General features: G+C 38.0%; 1 protein-coding gene across 1 annotated transcript in view; it reads left to right on the top strand.

Moving 5' to 3' along the window:
• Nucleotides 1-19540, top strand: part of LOC138179118 (uncharacterized) — a 183253-nt gene that overhangs the window by 52933 nt on the left and 110780 nt on the right. The window contains exon 3 of the mRNA XM_069111569.1: nucleotides 16406-16656. Coding sequence (XP_068967670.1) covers nucleotides 16406-16656 — 251 coding nt within the window. The remainder of the gene's footprint in view (nucleotides 1-16405; nucleotides 16657-19540) is intronic.

The raw sequence follows: 19540 nt of genomic DNA, 5'->3' as shown, positions 1-19540 counted from the left end.
GTGGATATATTTTTCGAATTTTTATTTATCGTTGTACCTCTTCTTTTTTCATATTTACGCGTGCCAGAAATGAATAATATCTGTAGTCTAATTAGTAGTAGGTATAATAAATTGATGATATTGATATTAAGTTAAAGATAGTATATGTAAAGAGAAACGAAAAAGCGTTAATGTCGACCAAGTCTCACCATCGTCACCGGTGAAAATAAGGAAGAGAAAAAGGCCGAAACTAAACGCACGAGGCTGTGACGCCAATTCGCCCTCGTTTCCAGACTGGCTTAGAAAGCAGAACCAGAACAGCTTTTGAGCAATTTCATCGTCTGCCCGACGCACGTGGCGACTTTAATTAGCATCGCCACGTCATAGCACGATTTTTACGCGGCCTTCTCTCACGTTCTGTCTCATCGTCTCGATTGGCTTTCCGAAACGGTTCGTCGCTTCTCTCACCCAGCGAAGAAGCTAAATCCAAATTTTTGCACGTTGCCTGATTTCTTCACGAAGAATGCCTAATATACTATTACGTACAAGGATCAAGAACCTAAAGACTTTCATTAACGCGACACGTAGACTCACATGCTAATATTCAAAAGTTTCATTTAACAAAGACTGAACTAGCTAAAGTACACCATACGTATGTACATATATTCTTCGTGCTCGAGGTTTCGAATTTTTTAAGTTTTCTTATTGCGTGCTTTATTATTTAGAGACATAATTTTTGAAATAAAAGACTATTTGAAAAATTGAAATAAAAATAAAAAGATGTATTAGGTGTTTAAATTTCGATCTACTCGTCGTCGGTGGAAAGCAGGAAAAGCAGGGTGTCATAGTCGTGCAACGTGTCAATTTCGAAATTATTATTAGGTTCTTTGTTAAATAACAGTCCATTTAAGAGCGAAGAGACATCTGGAAATATTCGTAAATAGGTAGATACTATTTTAAACGAAACATTAATTATCTCATTTCGTTAGTTAGTATGCACGGTCTTCGCACTAGCGACAGGAGTAACAAACAATATCGTAGAAAACATAGGAAAAAATAATAAAAGGTACAATAGGAAGAAGGAAGTTTTCATAAAATATTCTCATTGTAAGATATTTTCGAAGGAAAAGCATCTTCAAATTCTATGGTATTCCAAGATTCTAAGCTTCGTATTCCAGAAATATGAAAATCACAGAGTCGAAATACGAAATTGTTAATGTAAAAACGTGATACGATATACGAAAACCATATACCGGGAATACACGTTCAAATATGACCGATATATTAAAGTTTTTACGCCTATGAGCGGGCTAGACACGTGTTCGACCCAACCATCGTTGCGTTGCGTTGGCCAACCGAACGAGAAGAAGACCGAGACGAATCGAGTTGAAATGAAAACCGGATTTTACCTTAGCTCCCCTTTCGATCCATTCACGCACCCTTCTCACTGATTCTGTCGGGAAAAATCGAAGAAAAATGCCGAAAAGATACGCGCCACCGGTGTTTGATTCCGGATTCGATCCTTTCAGCCAAGCCAGACACGACCCTTTGTGGATGCCTAATATTCTTTCAGTCTGCTGTCTGGTGAACGTCCGGTGTATGGACATCGTCGTTCTTACGTACTTTGTTATGCTTCTTTTCGAGTTTCTAAATTGCTGGATGACATTTTGGGTGCACAATTTGCCAGGATGTGAGTTTGTTGATTTAGTTTTGTCCTTATTGAGATTCGGATTTCACGATTCGAAGAACGATCGTTGATTTCATAGTATACTATATGTATATAATAGATTGTATAAGTTTAATTTTGTTCGTAGTTAGATGTAAATAAATTATATTCCTGTTTAATGTAATTTAATTCTATTGGAATCAGGATCGAATAATTTTAAGAGTGATTGTTAATATCAACGATAAATCGTTGAGATTTAATTAAATTCAATTTTATTTTGTCAAGGCTCGATTTAATTCGGCTTTGTTTATCTTAGAATTGGAAAACTTCAAGATGGAAATTCAAAATTCTCAATTTCACATTGAACGAAAGTAACTACGTACGAGTGGAAATATCATTACTAAGATCTTATCACTTACACATAAACATTCGTATAAAAGCAAAGGCAATGAGAGATACAACAGTAAAATTGTCTACAAAGGTACAACTTCGTACTAATTCCAAAATATTTCTCAACTCCAATAACTCAACCTATTGACAAAATACCAATGGATCAAATACCTACGACCCATGAAAAATCATCGCGTAGATCAAAACGAATTTACGAGATTTTTGGTGAACAGATGAATTTGTCATTTTTACGAATCGCCTCTTACTATCTTTCGGGGATTAGTTTTGGGAATAAGATTTCCTGAACGATGGCTACGCGACTTGAGCACTTTGCGATCGATATTGCTCAGCCATGGATGAAAAAATACATATTTCGATGCTTTGCCACCCGTATATGCGGGACCATCTGTCGATGACATCAGTCGGCCCGCATATATACAATATACACGATCTTCCTTTTCGCGAACGTGATATTTAAATTTTATGTCTCGTATAATGGGCAATTTGCGACGCGTGTTAAACTTGTCAGCAGGTGGACTGTCTCGTAACTGTAACCGACACACTATATCTTCGTTCGTGTTCACTCGTATAGTTAATGACAATTATCTGGTTCGGTGGTTCTAAACAGTTTAATGTTTGCGGTTTACATATGTAGAAAAATGACACGTGCGACGACGGTGTCTAAATATTACGCAACTTCCACTCGTGTGATATTAACCCGAGCTAATTGCGTAGAATTAGCGATGGTTCTGTGTAATTAGTAGATATTCGAATATTTTCAGATATTTTAATTCCATATTGTCGATATAATTTATCTTAATTTGCGTTTTCTTTACCGCGGTATAGATATTTTTCAGGTAGATTTGAGAAGAACTTTAAACGTTAATTAATCGAAACTAAACTTACAATTGGTACATATCAGAATCGGAATCGGAATTCACAGTATTTCGGGTTTAGACATTTTTAATTTGCATGTAAAAAGCACGATATTTAACAGTATAGCTTTTTTTTTTTTAGAATGGTCGATTGTTTTAGTCGTTGACCTTACGAATTCGAGCTACGATATTTTGTATAGTAGAACCTTCGTTATTCAAATTATGTAATCAATTCTACTTTCATATGAGAGAAAATCGTTTATTTTTAATTATCTTACATATAATTGTATTGATATTAAGCAGAAACAAAATCTTCGAATATTTTGCTTTCTATTCTTGTTCTCCGATCTTTCATACAAGGAACCGTCTCTATATTTTCCATTAATCAACTGTGTCTTATTTTCACATGTACACTTTCCTTGTTAATTGCTCGTTATTCTTAAAACATTCATCATTGTTACTAGTGTAAATGGAGGGAAAAGTACGTGCGCTAGTTAACTGTTCGTTCTTTCCTTTCCCTTTCATCGTATCGTAACAAGGAGCAAGAGTACCTACCTGTTTGCCTGTCACGATATCAAAATGCAAAACGCTTTTCGGATCGAGGATTAACAAAGTTGCCGTTCGAAAAGAAAAACTGCCGACATCCAGTAGCAGGGCTCTCTCGGTTACATATTCATGAGAACCTTACCGACAAAAGCGGATATCTCGTACATATAGATATAGCTTTAGCTGAGAAGGTTGGCGCGAAAGTTTTAATAATTTATAAAGAAGCTTGTAACTCGTGCCCCGGGGAAAATTAATTTCTGTTTCCTAGGAAAGTTCGTCTACGCAATGACCGACGCTCTGTCGCTCATCGTTGCGCTATTACGTTCTATGCCGTAAGTGACTTTAATAACAAAAGATCTACTCAGGTTGTCTCCTTTTTCGTTGATTTTTAACGAACGAAAATTAACGTAGATTATTGTTCGCACGCTTTGTAAAAAAGAAAGCTTGAAAGAAAGATTTAACGTCGTGCTGTATTTTATGAAAAAATTTATGTAAAATTTTGTTCATTTTATTTCGAATTTTTCGGGGCTAAATAGCTTCGATGTAATTAGAGTTAATGTTATTAAATTTAATGTTATTGCATTTGTATCAATTGTACGACACTTTTCACTGATTAATTTCTTATTCAAATAATGGAAATTCGCATTTAGTTACGAGTTCAAATAGTAAGAGTTCATTTAATAGGACGATATTAATTGAAATATACATATAATTATACATTTTGAATGACATTATGAATTAACGAGTAAAACTGTTTTTGGTAGAGAAACTTAGTTAATGAAACAAAGCGTATGAAAATATAAATTGCCAAGCGGGATGGCTATGATTTATGGTGTGAACAAGACGCGTTTCCTCGAGTATTTTTCGAGAACATGTCGTGTCTTTGGCGAACGAAACGATGGATTCTCGGTGTTCCGTACCGAAGTCGTATTTGCATTTTAATTGGTTTTTCGACCTGTTTCAAAGTAACTACCAGTTAGCGGTTCAGAGTTTTAAAAGTTTCGAATTACCCCTGGTGAAAAAAGTTTTCGAACCTGATTTGCGGTTAATCTCTAGCTGCAGATCTCTAGCTGGTATAGCAATATAACGAAGATGAATTTCCAATTAATCTGTAATACTATCATTATAAATACAAGTTGCGTTATTAAATCGTTATAGTCACGCACCAAGTTATATGATTATGGCGAAGAAATTTTTATTTAGATGTGATAACGTGACATTAATTTTGTCTTTAAACTTTATACCGTCTACCGTGATTCCTATTTATTAGAACAAAACGTCGTATGATAATTACTTGAACGAATGACTGTGACATGGTCAGAAAACGTTACAAATCATTTATTGAAAATTCTTCGAAGAAACATTTTTTTGAAAAATCCGCCCAACGTCAGGCAAACCCCAAACGAAGCACCGTCGTTCTTCCATCTATTTTAAAAACGAGACGAGCATCGCGAATCGATCGGCGATTACACGCGCGAATTTCGATCGACGCGTCGCGTCGCGTCGCCGTTGCACATGCTCGTCGCGTATTTGCAGTCTAGTCGCGCGACATTCGTCACGGTTGAAATGCAAAAATCGCGGAAGTTCTCGCCATTTATCGTCGGTGCGGCCATCGAGTTCGGTCAGACCATGTATTTACGGATTACAACACCGGTTAATTGCCATATATTTTCTGCCTGCGAAACGTGCCATTTGTATGTACAGCGACCGACACGGTTGCAAGACTGAGTAGAGAGAGAGAGAGAAGGGATCAGCACAAAAAGAGTACCAAAGGTCGCACCTGCACGCACCTCTTGATTACGACACCGCGTTGTCCACCTACATAACATCGGAAATACGTGGTGACGAGTATTGCATAACGAAATGACGACGAGTCATCCGCTTGTCCTCGTGTCTCGTTTCAAATATGAAAGACAATCGTTGATTTAGGATCGCATATAGGAATTTTCATTTTCCATTTTCCAAGTAGGATATGTCACATATACGAGTATCTACGTATAATATAATATCAGATAAATGGGGAAATTCTTCCTAGTTTTCCGAATTGTTATTAATTATACGTACATGTACAATTACACGTGCATATACAATAAACAAGATATAGGTAGTAGCTCAGGAAAGTATTGGAAAATTTTTACAAATGTATCGTGTGTGTTTTACGAAACATTTTCAAGTTTCGTTATTTCATCGTGACAATCGTGTCACTTTACAGTTATGTAACATAATATGTACATGTATGAAAATTTTTTACTCTCGCGAATCACACTGCATATGAAAACTAATATTAGAACGAAAATCGTTGCTTGGTAGTGTGAAAGCTGAAGTGAATTTCAATATTGAATTATACGATTTCAGGATGAATTATAGGATTTCCCAGTGAGTTTCTTTACGCGTATACGTACGGCTAATTAACGAACTCTTTTCTATTAGAATCCTCTCGCGTCTTTCGATCTTATTCAAAGAATAAAGAATATCCAATGTTTTCAATGATTCTTATTCGTCGACCAGAGATTATATTAGGTTGTCCGAAAAGTTTCTTTCGTTTCATAAGGTGATAATAGATGAACAACAATTTCTGTTTTATATTATTTTATTAAATTAGGTATGATCCATTTCGTTATATTTCTATTATTATGTTCGTGCATAATTCAATAAACTGATATAAAACAAAAAACATTGTGCGTCTATTATTTCCTTCTAAAACGAAAGAAACTTTCCGGACAACCTAATAGATTGCTTTCTATTCGCGGCTGGTACGTGATACGATGAACCGTATATTGGTCGATGGTCGACGAAACGACCGTGTTGATAGTAACCGTGAAAACGATAATGGGAGATTAGATGGCTGGGAGACAGAGCATTCCTTTTTGAGAGAAATGAATTGGAGCTGTTGCAGAGATGAGATGAAAAAGACAAGCGGCTGGATTCTTATTGTACCTACTTGTAATTATTGGATTTTTCGGACTAAAGTGTCCATTGAGAGTGACATGGGTAGAGTTGTTTTTGATATCGTGCGGAGTAGCTAGGTTTTGTTAGATATTTTTCGAAAATGGAGTCTGTGGAATTTTATAAACAGCAGTGGTGAAGTATCATAGTCGTTTCTTACGAGAGATACTTTCGAATTGAGAGATGTACAATTTTATATTATAATGAAACAAAGTTATAGGTTTCTGCAAAAAAAAGGAACAAAAGAAAAAAGATTTTTCTATTAACAATTCATAAAATAGTATTTTCTTCGTAGTTTTCAGAAAGAATTCCTTCGCGAAGAATCGAAACTATATATGAAATTTAAACTTAGCTTGCAGTCTACTTTTATTAAATTTGGACCGTAATCGATATCGCAAGCCAAGAAACGAACCCATCCACTGAACATTCTCTATCCAATCTGCGTACTTTCCAGCTTGAATGATCAGTAAACTCGCTCTAATATCCTGCAAGGAAAAAGTAAAACCTCATATAGTATGTAACAGCGTCTACTTTAATTGGATCCGAAGCATAGTGCAAAGCCAACATCGTATCTGTCTTTTTCATCAGGAATTTTTTTATAATTTAATATGTCAGTGGTAACTTCGTTTTTTTTTTTTGGAATTTTTAAAATTCGACCGATGTAAATCTGATAAATATAATTTCATCAATTTCCTCCGCTTCGTTTCACGTAATTAACCGAGTTTGGCTAACAAGCGGCTTCACCGATTCCCACGTCGCGAGTTGTAGATTTATCTTCGTATAAATCCGAGCGGAAGGAAGCGGATATTTACGATTACTGGAACGTTTTCAGTAACCAACCCCAACGTGCAAATTCCACTGCGAAATTGGCGAGGAAAAGCCGAAACTGCCGATTCTCGAAGATCACGTTCGCATACATGGGCCACAATATGCGACACCCCCTGGCGGATTGGCTTCTATCGCGCGGTGCATGCACGAGGCTGGCGGCCATGCGTCGTGCTTAAAGTGCATCTACGCAGACATACGCTGCTCCCTTGCTATTCACGTGTACATATATAGGTAGCAAGGGAGTCGGTTGCGGCAGAAGAGAGGCCTGGGTTTGGGGCCCGTCGCGTGTTTTTGCCCCCCGTCTGGCCCCCACCGCAGCTCATCGTTTTTTGTCTGCACTGCATGCGCTGCACCGTCCTCCTCCTCCACCTCCTCCACCGCCTCGTCCAGCTTTCTTTTCCGCTCTCTCACCCCCTTTTGCTCGGTCGCTACTCCACAATGCAAGCGCGTCCACTGCACCGCACCGTCGCGGCGCGGCGGCCTAAGTGCGCGCACACGAACCCACTCGGACGACTGGTGCGCATACAACCGGCTCGTGTAGAGTGTGTGGCCGCGCGTTACGAGTTACGAACCAGGAGGACGTCGACTCGTTGCACACGCTCGCCGGAGGCCGAAGCTCCGCGCGCGCGTATGATCGGAATTGAACGCGGACTGCCACGCCGCGCCGCCCAAAGGCTCACGAAGCCTGCGAAACGATGCATCCGAACGATCGTCCGGATGCACCTGCTCTTCTTATGCGGTGTCGTGTGGACGAGGCCCGTGTCGTGCAGCATCGGATGCCATGGAACGCGAGATACGAGGAATTCGGAACGACGATGTATAACAGAGAACTGAAAGGATTAGGCAAAGGAACGGCGAGTCTCGCTTCCGATAAACGCGATATAATTACAAAGATAAGCGCGTCTATTGGCCGAAAATATGGTGTCCTCCCTCTCGAAATTCTTGGATTAATTACTCCATGTTCTGGATAAAATTTCGATACGGTTTACGAATTTGAAATTACACGCGCCTGTTAATAAAATGTTCAGTACATCGGCTAGTTTCTTTGTCGTACGAAATAGAAGATGCCATTAGTATTGTATGTTATTTTAGTTATGGTTTAGTTGTATGTTATATTAGTATTTTTGTGCGTTTATGCAAAGAGAACATATATACAGGGTGGTTGGTAACTGGTGGTACAAGCGGAAAAAGGGTGATTCTACGCGAAAAAAGAAGTCGAAAATATAGAATAAAAATTTTTCGTTTGAGGCTTTGTTTTCGAGAAAATCGACTTTGAATTTTCGCTCGGTACGCCTGAGGTACGTTATAACGGATCTCACTGTAGATCGTTGTCTCGATGGAAAAATTTAAAAAAGAAAAAAAGAAAATTAAAAAAAAATTTTTATTCTATATTTTCGATATATAGTATAGATATATAGTATCGACATATAGTATAGAGAAAAATATATGTAAAATATCGAAAAGTGGAGTAACCGTATTAATTTTAGTAGACGAAACAAATTAGGTATCACGTAGGTTCCATTTCTTTAGTTCTCTTCAGAAAAATACGAAACTGTATGAAAATTTTCATCGCAGTCGAGTTATTAGATCGGAAACGTCCATTTGAAATATGCATTTTTATTCTTCGATCGCTTAAATCTTTTTATCCCTGTATTTAGGTATACATCGTTACATGTCATTTTAAAATTCTCTTTGTCGTTTATACCATCAATTACGTGTCTTTCTCATTATTCAGCCAAATCTGAGTCGTTTAAAATCATGCGTTACATCCTGATAAATCTACGCTCTGTTTCTAAACCAAAGTTCAGAAAACATTAGCATTTCCATTAAAATTGATATTCTTCGAACAAGTATTGACAAAGCTATACATCCGAAATACGACTGCAGCGAAAAATTGTGTTATTTCCTCCTGTACGCTACCTTTCATCAAAGTTTAATCTCTTTACACTCTTGTCACGCCGGTGAATCAGACCTGACTCATCCTGGCGTTCCGTCCAAGTTTCATGATTCGAGCGGATATCAGCCGCGGCTTCGACGGCCAATTTGAATGGATTTTCGGTCGCGACGGCCGGCATCGATTGGAACGGTTACGAGGCGACGCTGTAATTTTTAGTGACCGGTGAACGAACGCGGAATTGGCCCCCACGGATTGCCCGCTGCGACGGATTTTTCTGTCGCGTCGATCGACAGCTTTTCGCTGGTTCGTTGGTTAATGTGTGTACCAATCTATATGCTACGCTGCTCGAATGAAAAATTAGGTTATGACATCGACGCGATTCGTTTCGTCCTTCTCGAATATCCATATCTTTTTTTAAGTTCTTTAAATTCGTTGTATAACTATGTTTCACGCATTGTCGATAAAAGCGTGTAGAAGATACTCGTAGTTTATCAATACTTTATTGACAAATTTTTAGTCTGAACAATGTTATTATGTTCAAAAAGCGGATCGGAATCGTTGATTGTTTTCCACGATTTAGTTTGTTTAATTCGTGACAAATGTTCAACATATAGTTCTTTTCATACGAAGCTCTATTTTTCGACGGTGTTGAAAATTCGTGCAGGAATTTTTGAGTGAACGTAATTATACTCCGTACGTGTGTTACGAATACTCCTACGAATTTCCAAGGTACGTTCTTTCTTCTCAGTTTCTCTTTGTATCCTTTTCTATTCGTATTCTCCTCATAGTACACAGGAGAAAGAGAGATTAGACGTGGTTTTACAAGTGAAAATCCATCATAGTTAAGTGTATGGATTATGGTAATTCAAAATTTTATTCCGAAAATCTAGACCCCTCCCATCCAACTGATTTCTATTCGGTCTCGAATATCAAACTCGAGTAATACATAAATCGTTGGAAGAGGATCAGTGGATCGTGATCCAAGTCTGTCGCCGTGTCCATGTCGGGCGTCTTGGAGGATCCTCTGACTTGAGAAGGACGCAGAAAGACTATAAAAGAGTCGAAGGGACCTCGCTACCTGACAATCCCTTTTGCATCAGCCGCTAGAAAAAGGAAGATAGAAAGGTACGTTACGAGCTGTCTTCGGGGATCAGGATAATATGCCAAGATTCTGTATTGGCTCACGATAGCATATGACCATTTACCTACGTGGAGCAGTTTTATTTATTATACGTTATTATATTATACGTTTTATATACCCAAAATATTTTGAAATCTCATTGGTTTTACAACGAGACACGATCGTCGTGATTATATCGATGAAATTGGAAATCAATTTGGAAATGTGCATAGGAATTACGAAATATTTACTGCAAAATATATACTCGTTAGAAATTACAATAACTATCCGAAGCATATAATAAATGTTAAAAACGATGCCACTGAAAATTCATGCTTATTAACGTAATGGATAATTGATCGTTTAAATACATTTATGCTTTCTACGAAATATATTCTCGTACTTGTATACACAACAATAAATATGTATGTATCTTGTAACCTTCTTTCTACACACCGTTGTATTTATTGTAGTACCTACTATACATGCTACTTAATCACAAGCGTACTATATTTAGTATTATGTATTTAATAGACACTACATATGTACTTTCGTACGACTACAAAAATTTCATGGGATTATAATATTATAGGATTGAAGATGCTAAAAAGGCTGTTCGTTGATAAATAAGGATACGTAGTGATACTTTCCGCTGTATATATTTTCCAACTTTCGTAACATAATCGTGATAGTCGAGCGTCGTAATAGTGGCAACAAAATTTTAAAACGTTTCGTATGGCGCACATAATATAATCGTAAAAGGTGTCTAGAGATATTCGAATACTTTCACGAGCCTCTCTATGTAGAGTACGCGGCAACAAAGTTAACTCTCCTCTTCGTTTTCTGAAATTCAGAGTCGTGGTCGGCATATACGATCTCTGTTCGCTACTCACAGTACTCCGACCAACACGAACAACAGTTGGCTCGCGCGGAGTCACGAAGGTCGCCTTTCAAAACCTCTTCAGGGAAATCTCTGGCCTCCGCTCCGCCAGGAAAAAAAGCCTGCTCTCGCCTTTGATCGCGCGCTCGACCGGAATGTCGAGCGTTCCTCCTTGAGAGACGGAAGTAAACGATCCTCGCAAATTGCCAACGTCCCGACACCCATGCTCCAGCTTTGTTCTTTTCTCGTTTCTTTCCGAAAGGAATACCAGTGTAGAGATTCGGGGACAGGCTAATGCTGGAAGGACCTTCGTCCTGTCTGGCTATCCACGCGTGGCGTCGCGTCGTGACGCCAGACGTCCTAAACACTCCGTCAAATATTGACACGCCGAACGTTTGGCGACTTGGACTGCTGCGAACCAACCTTCGACAGGACACCACCACCGTTCTTCGTAACTTGCCGAACTGGCTCGTTTTGTTCGAATATGATAGCAATCGAGGGTGTGGTGAAGGTAATAGGGATCGAGGTATCTTTCCTTGGACGTCTTATTTTTAGACTATACTTTTAGATACGTAATTGTAAATTACGAGGGTTGAGATATTCTAAATATTCTTCCTTCTTGCGTCTTCTTAATTAGCCTTGTTATTTCTTCAGTTATTGAATGTTTTCCGCAGTATGTGATTCTGAATGGCTACCGTGATTCACGTTGCCCCGCTCAAAACACTAGTTACCAAGATGATTTCTAGGAATAAAGCGAACCTAGCGATCTTCCTACTTACAATTTTCTACCTAATTTTCGTTCCCTACCTCGAGTGTTGCTCGCAACAGTACTGGACTTCTCCTAAGATCCAAAAAGAAAATACTACTCGTAGGTAAATAATTTTCTATAACTCGACGATTTTCAGTGCCGGTGCGCCGCCAGAATTTTTACAACACGTAGTACCTGACTATTGACTTACTGGTTTCTCTTCTCTTACATTGTCAAATTAAAAGCTACAATAGCCGCCCATTCACAGCGTGAATGTCATAACTCGTAGCAAATATAGTATGTTCTTTGGTGTGCCGCAGAATTTTAATTAAAAAATAATTAGTATATGCGTGCCGTGAGATGAGAAAAGAATTCCCTTCGTCTATAACGTATGACTTTTCGCCGTGATCCTAAAGCCGTGTTGTTGGATACGACTCGTAGCATAGTGAATGCCACGTAAAAATTGGCGAAGCAACTTCGTTGTCGGAGAGATCTCCGCTCCAGCGAGTTTTCAGCGTCGGTACTCGAGAGTCCTTTGTCCACGTCCACGGGCATAGCGACTGGTGCACGACCGTTTCGGCCAAGTTTCAGCCAGGGTCAGGGACCTCTTTTCGCCCTCTTCTGCCTGCTTTTTTTCGTCGTCCGTTGCCGAGCGTCTCGACGTGACCACGAGGCCACGGGGTGCTGCACCGTCGCGACTCGTAGAGCGTTTAACGAGCGCCTGGGTGACGAGCAGTTCAAACCGTTGAACCGGCGATGATGAACGTTGATAAGGTTTTATGGTCGTGTCTCATCCTGTCGCACCAATCGCGACTGCCACGTCCTCGTATAAACACACACACACACACACACACCTATACAAACACATATACATATACACATAGTTTCTGGCTCACCTCTTTAGGTACACGGCGAGTTACGACCGTGTGCGAGTCGTTTACTGAGTATCGCCGCTCCCTTTTTATCCATCTTGCACCTTGCCCTTCTCATGATTACAAGACAAAGATGTTGCAAAGGTTAGAGCAGAAAATAGAACGAATTTTATTAATTTGATCCTGGATAACGTCGTCGGAAGGCTGACGAGAGACGACAGCATCAATTATACTTATACTTTGACATATCGCGATTATGTATGTACATGTATATGCATATGTATCTTAGACATAATGTACATACTTTCGTACGAGTAGAAAAGTTTCAATCCATGGATATGAAATGTGTAATAGAATTTAATAGAAAACTGCTTGGTCGAAAAATAATAGTTATGCAAATATTTTTTATAACCACCGTGTATGTTTGCAAGTATGTATAGTAGAACTCTGTACTATCCACTCTGTATAATTTCGCGATATTTCGTGCATGGAAACAAAGCTACCTGAGATGTTGAGCGCAGGACGCTGAGCCAGACTATAAGAAATTTTCCAGCACCGTACACTTCGTGAATGGGGAAAGGACCCTGGTCCCGGAACATGGAAACTCCCCAGGTTGAAATTTGCTGCCTCTGAGTCTTTTTCACGCATCACGTACGAAATTGACTGAGAGCGGCAAGTTAGTCGATACCTTTTGCTACTACGTTGTCGCGCCAACGACGACGCTACGGCTCTGTTGAAAAGCTTTGGCTGTACGTCTGTTTGAATAATTCTTCAGAATGGAATTCGTTCACGCATACTTCAGCTTCGTCAGACTGCCATTGTATTTATGTTACGCGATGTTCCTTTTATTCGCGATAATTCGCGATTAAACAGCAAATAGTGTGATTTTGAAGGAACAAGTAGGACTCGGTCTATGTAAGGATCTTTCATGATTTTTGGAAACGATTCTTGGAGAAATGAGATTTGTTTAGTGTCACGTCCCGCGCTGTGCACGCGCCGTAACGTAGACTAAAACTACCAATAGCGCGAGTGAGCGTTTCAATTTCAGATTCAAATAAAATTTAACAATTTGTATAGAAACCAAATTCGAGCCTCACAACCCCCACGGAATAACCCGCCACATGACGACTCCTCCACGGTAAACCTAATTATAAATAAGCATAGCGACATAGAAGATACAGAGATAAGTCCTTAGTTCAGAGTAGTTGATTCCTCAGTTCTGTGTGATTAGTTGCTCAGTTTTTGGTGATTAATTCCTTGGTTCTTGGCGATCAGTTCCCCAATTCTTGGCAAGTAATTTCTTTGTTCATAGCGATTAGTTCTCAATTCCTTTAGCTCTTAATTTCTCAGTTCCTTTGCCTTTCAATTCTTTAGTTCCTTAGTTTTTCAACTCTTAGTTCCTTCAGCTCTTAGTTTCTTGCTCTTAGCTCTTAAGATCTTTAGTCCTTTAGTTCTTTAGCTTTTAGTTCTTGTTTCATTAGTTCCCAGTTCTTGTCAGTTTTGTTAATCGACGTGTTTGTATTTGTCAATTTGTAAATTATTGAAAATCAATTAAATAAAAATCTTGTAATTAATAAGAGTGAAAACGTATCGCGAACGATTGTAACTTCGAGTATTCGAAATCTCAACGACAATTCTGTCAATACTCAATTAGAATTAGAATAAACATTTGTTGTGGAAAATATTTGTCTAATAATATAATAGGATTAAGCGAACATTTATTTTCACCAACCTTGATCCTCTCCCGTGCCAGTACCCCTGCACGTAGCAGTTTAGCCGAAACGTGGAGTTTAATTGCCAATCGCATTAAACATCAGACAACGCTACCATTTAATCTAAATTCAAAAATTAACGGCAACACAACCAAAACAAATCAAACAACAGGTCTGTAGCGGCACATGAGTCATAAGACGATTCGCATCGAGAGTAACTCATGTTGTTTTGCCTGCGAGTATCAACACCGTTTCTATGAATTGGGCTGTCAATACGACTTAATGACAAAACCCACAATCACTTAGTTGCCAACTCAATACAAGATTTAAAAGTAAACAAACTAAGGACGAAACAATATCGTCGTTATGTGTAAATATCAACCGGAATCTAATACAAACTTTTCCCTTTCCCCGACCTGTATAAATAGACGAACATGCTCTCTAGTACGTTCATAACCAGTATCGTTATAGTGAAACTAGCAGTCTAGCAGTCTATCGAGCGTAGGCATCGTGCGAGCAACGATTATAGCGTAATATACTAACTCTTTATTTTCTACTTAGAATGATTTTTAGTATATCTGACCATCGCAATTATTCACTCGTCTCGTTATTAAACAATTCAACGCGTTTAGTATCCGCCACAGATCGAATGTTCTCCATTAATGTCACTATGATTTAGATTTCGAATCTACTTGATAGACGATCAACATCGCTTGTTATTACTTTTCTTCATGAACTTTCGACCTGAGGGAAATCAAAGAATTGCGATAAAAAATTGTATTTTATAAAAATGACGACAAACATAAGCGTAGACAAAATATGAAATAGTTTCGTTTACCATCTACAATTGTATAAAAATATTACTGTTTATTTTCCGCCTGATGAATAAATAGCAGAAATTGATAAAGTCACAGTAAACAGGGACTACGTACGTAATAAATATATTTAATAAAAATACGAACGTCTCTCGATTTCATAGAAATGAAGTCACTCGTTCGCTCTAGTTTACTCTACCAATGCATCTCGATATCATTTTCTAGAGCCACACTTATCTCGAGTGATATTTCACCAAACAACTTCTAGATCCCCCAGGAAACGGCCTGGGAAGAAACGTTACCGTGGAAAAAAAAAGACGCTTATCACTTATCACTGTCATACAGATTACGACGTAGACTATTCGTTTCTCGGGTGAGCAAGTATGCCATTGGTCGTTTAGTTTTCGTTCTAACGACTGTGCCGTCGAAATCTTTAGAAATGTTGCTAATTTTACGATAATATGTAATATATAAAAATTCGATAATTAAGAAAGTCGAGTACACGTACACCGCGTGTATTTCGTCATACGTTTTAATAATAAATGTTTGTTTCATACCGATTCGTATGCGGATAACAATCACAAGTTCTGAGAAAGAAACTTTCGTAATAAAATTCTTAATTAATTCATATTTATTCATATTTATATTTAATTCATATTTATTAGTATTAGTATACGTATACGTATACAGTATGGATAACGACAATGAATGTGGTAAACATCGAAAAGAAAAGCGACTTTTGCACTATCATTCTCTGGAAAATACCGTAGATATTGGGCAAAATATTAATATTCGAGAAAAGATAATCACAGAAAATGTTACAAGTATAAAAGGATCATTTTTAACTGGAGATTAAGAGTCAATTATCCTGCGATTAAACTGCCAATTTTTATACGTCAATGGGGATTATAAAGTTACACAAATTTACACAGTGCACGTGATATAAAAAAAAGAAAAAAAAAAATACATAAAATATAAAAATTTCTATTCATGATTCATTTCTCTAACGATATTCGTAAAAATATACATTATTATAAATATCCGTAATTTATTATCGTAAATTATTATTATTTCCATAGAAAATTAGACAGTTAGAGCTTCGAATTTTCAATTAGAAATTTCTGTTGACAGTGAACGCGAGTAGCTACATAGTGTCAGTGGTGCTCGTCTTGATAGTCGGGGCACTGGTGGGTGTCCTGGCGACGGTATCTCATCATCTTCATCATCGTCGACTGCTACTGCACGAGCCAGCCTCCGCCTCGATCTTGCATCACCATCGGCAACATCATCACCGCCATCACCATCATCATCGTGAGGAACTCCCAGCGTCGCATCAACGACGTCTCCTGCTGCAGGACCACCACCGTCACCCTGGCACACCGGTGCGTGAGTTCTTTTCCATCACTTTTTTCCTTTTTTATCCACATTTAAACACGTAATTTTACGATATTAAGATAGCTATGAATTCATTTTGAACAGTGATAATCGCACTCATCCTGGCAAACCGGTGAGTCCTTTTTTTTTTTTTTTTTTTTTTTATATAATATCGGGACATTTAGAGAGATTCTTTACAAATCTTGAAATATTTTTATTGTCAATGTAAAACTAGAATGTCGTTCGTTTTGTGATTATAATATTAAGATATCTACAAATTCACTTCAAATAAGAGAGAGTCCTTGTAGGAAAGAAAAATATACACGTTAATATACACGTTATTTTGAGTTTACGCGGATAAAAGTTAGAACAAATGTGTATATCTAGGGTATATTTTCTTTTTTATTAATCCATAGCTGTAACTGTATTTTATTATTACTTTTAATCAAAAACTTGAATATCGTCCAAAATACATACAATATTAACGTAATTAAAAATTCGAGTAATATTTAATATATGTATGTACGTATGTATACGATCAAGATTGAAGATGTTCTTTTACATCCTGAAATTCTCAATCCAAGAAACTTACTTTAATTAAATAACAAGCTGACTGCAAGTTTTCACGTCTATAGAATTATTATGTTAAATGATTACTCGATTCTATTACAATTTCATCTCATTTTTCGTCTAAATGCGTTCAACTAAATATAAGACACAGTTGGAGGGATGACGATAATGTTCGCGAATCAGGTCAAAAATCAACGTTTCAGTGGATGAAATGTTTATCATCAGAGAGAATCGTATCTTCTATCATCTTGTTATCGTTTGACTTAGAGTTCCCCGCTACTGCATTATGAATTTACAATATTCCATTATCGATACGATCAGGCGTATAAATATCCAGCGATGATCTAACAACTATTACTCCTAATATAATCGATGCTCTTTGAAAAACGTCACTCACATCGATGATTTACGATATCTCGAAGCAAACCTCAGCTTCACCACGATTGAATTATACGCTTTGAACAACTTTATATAATTCTATTTTCTTGATTAATTAACTTGCTTCAGCAATCTTAACACTGTTAGAACATGTTCTGCATTTTAAATTCGCGGAATGTACACTTCATAAATCAATCAATAATGCATAGAATATTTTTATAGAATAAGTCGATCTTACGATGCATAAGATAGACGTAAGAAGTTATTACTCGCTCTGGTAAATATTAACCACATATTCAACGTAGCTTGCAGCTTGATAATTGTGAGAATAACGGTAATCCGCGATCTATTAACCTGTTAACCGAGAAGGGCGAATTAATTAGAATCATTGGGATTCTAAATTTTTATGGATATCGAAATTCCTTTATTCTCCTCCTTGGATCTCTTTCATTTAGATAGGAATTAAAGAAAATTAACGGCCGATAGGAATACAAATGATAAGTGATAAGTGAGATTAAGTGAGATAAGTGAGTAATGAGGTCATAAATCTAACTATTAATCAACAACGGCGATTGTATAATGGGTTTTCAATTTGTATAATGGGTTTCTCTAATGTATCCGTAATCTCAATACATTTCTCATACTTTGATAGGACAGTAACCTATACTCGATGTAAATTTTTTTAATAACGCTGCATTTTTACTCAACCTGCGTTTTATACGCTCGTTCTTAACACGTTCGCTGCTATTCCAATTTCATACGTTTCTCCATGGGAGTCGCGATAGATCGAAAAATATACTACACCGCATCGTTTAATTTTCCGCAAATATTACGCAAATATAAAATCATATTTGCGCAATTTTTAAGCGTTTCGTATCGGTGAAAATATTTCAGTTCCTCGAATCTTCCTTATTTCGATCGTTGTAAATCTATTTCGATAAGCTTCGCCGTTCACCATCGTGGCAATTAACGCGCCAATGGGTCGACACGTGACTAATTTTCCACCCAATACAATTTTCTTCCATCGACAAATACAATTTCCCATTTGGCGAAGGTATTTCGCGAGCGTCGTCGACCTTCGGCGAGATTATTACGCGATTCGTGGAACGTCGAAGGCTGTCTGGAAAAAAGCTGCTGATATCTAATCTCGGTCGGGATGGTAGCGCAGCTGCGCCTATCTAACCCACATGTTTTCCTCTCGGTAGCCGTCTGGAAAACCAGACCACAGTTCTCGCGCCCACATTCCGTGCCTTCTCTTTCTCCGCCTCTTTCTTTCTTCCCTTTCTCTCCCTCTTCCTCTACCCTCCCCCACCTCTCTCGCTTTCCCTGTTCAGACTTTTTCTCTACCGCTGCTTTGTTCTTTTTCACCTTTGTTCTCCTCCAGACGAGACTTTCCTTTCCTCAAGGTTTCCCCTTGGCAGAGGTTCTTCTTCTCTCTGTTCACCGGTCGTGTCGCGTCGCGTCGCTTCCGCGAACGATTTATTCGCAGTAGACTGCACGGTTGTCCTGGAGCATCCAGGCTTTCTAAATCGACTCTCATATTTCCAGAATTGTGTAACGAATTTCAGGAACGATTTCCATCGCGCTAGTCCTGCATGTTTTGGTGATCCGAGCACGTGCGTCCGATCGAAAAATGCTATTCTCGTGCATATATTATATATCATTGGCTTACTAGAACACCGATAAATATTATATCTCGATTTTACCTGTTTATTTGTTTATATCGTATTATTTACTACGAGTTAGGAAGGAGAAAATACAAAAGTTGCCTGTGATGTTTGTGATGATACTAAGGGATAATCGAAACTTCACCCTTTGCAACTTGTTGACTGATTTTAAACTTGAAAAGTCATACTTTGTACTACGTTTGCTCGAAGTAGTTCATTTCGATGAAAGGATCGTCAATCTTCTGACATCTCTTATTTCCAGAATTTTTAACACGCG

The sequence above is a fragment of the Bombus flavifrons genome, chromosome 4 (assembly GCF_040668555.2).
Source record: "Bombus flavifrons isolate JBK064 chromosome 4, iyBomFlav1_principal, whole genome shotgun sequence".
Taxonomy (NCBI): domain Eukaryota; kingdom Metazoa; phylum Arthropoda; class Insecta; order Hymenoptera; family Apidae; genus Bombus; species Bombus flavifrons.
Note: the sequence above shows the minus strand (reverse complement) of the source record. Positions and strands in the feature narration are given on the sequence as shown.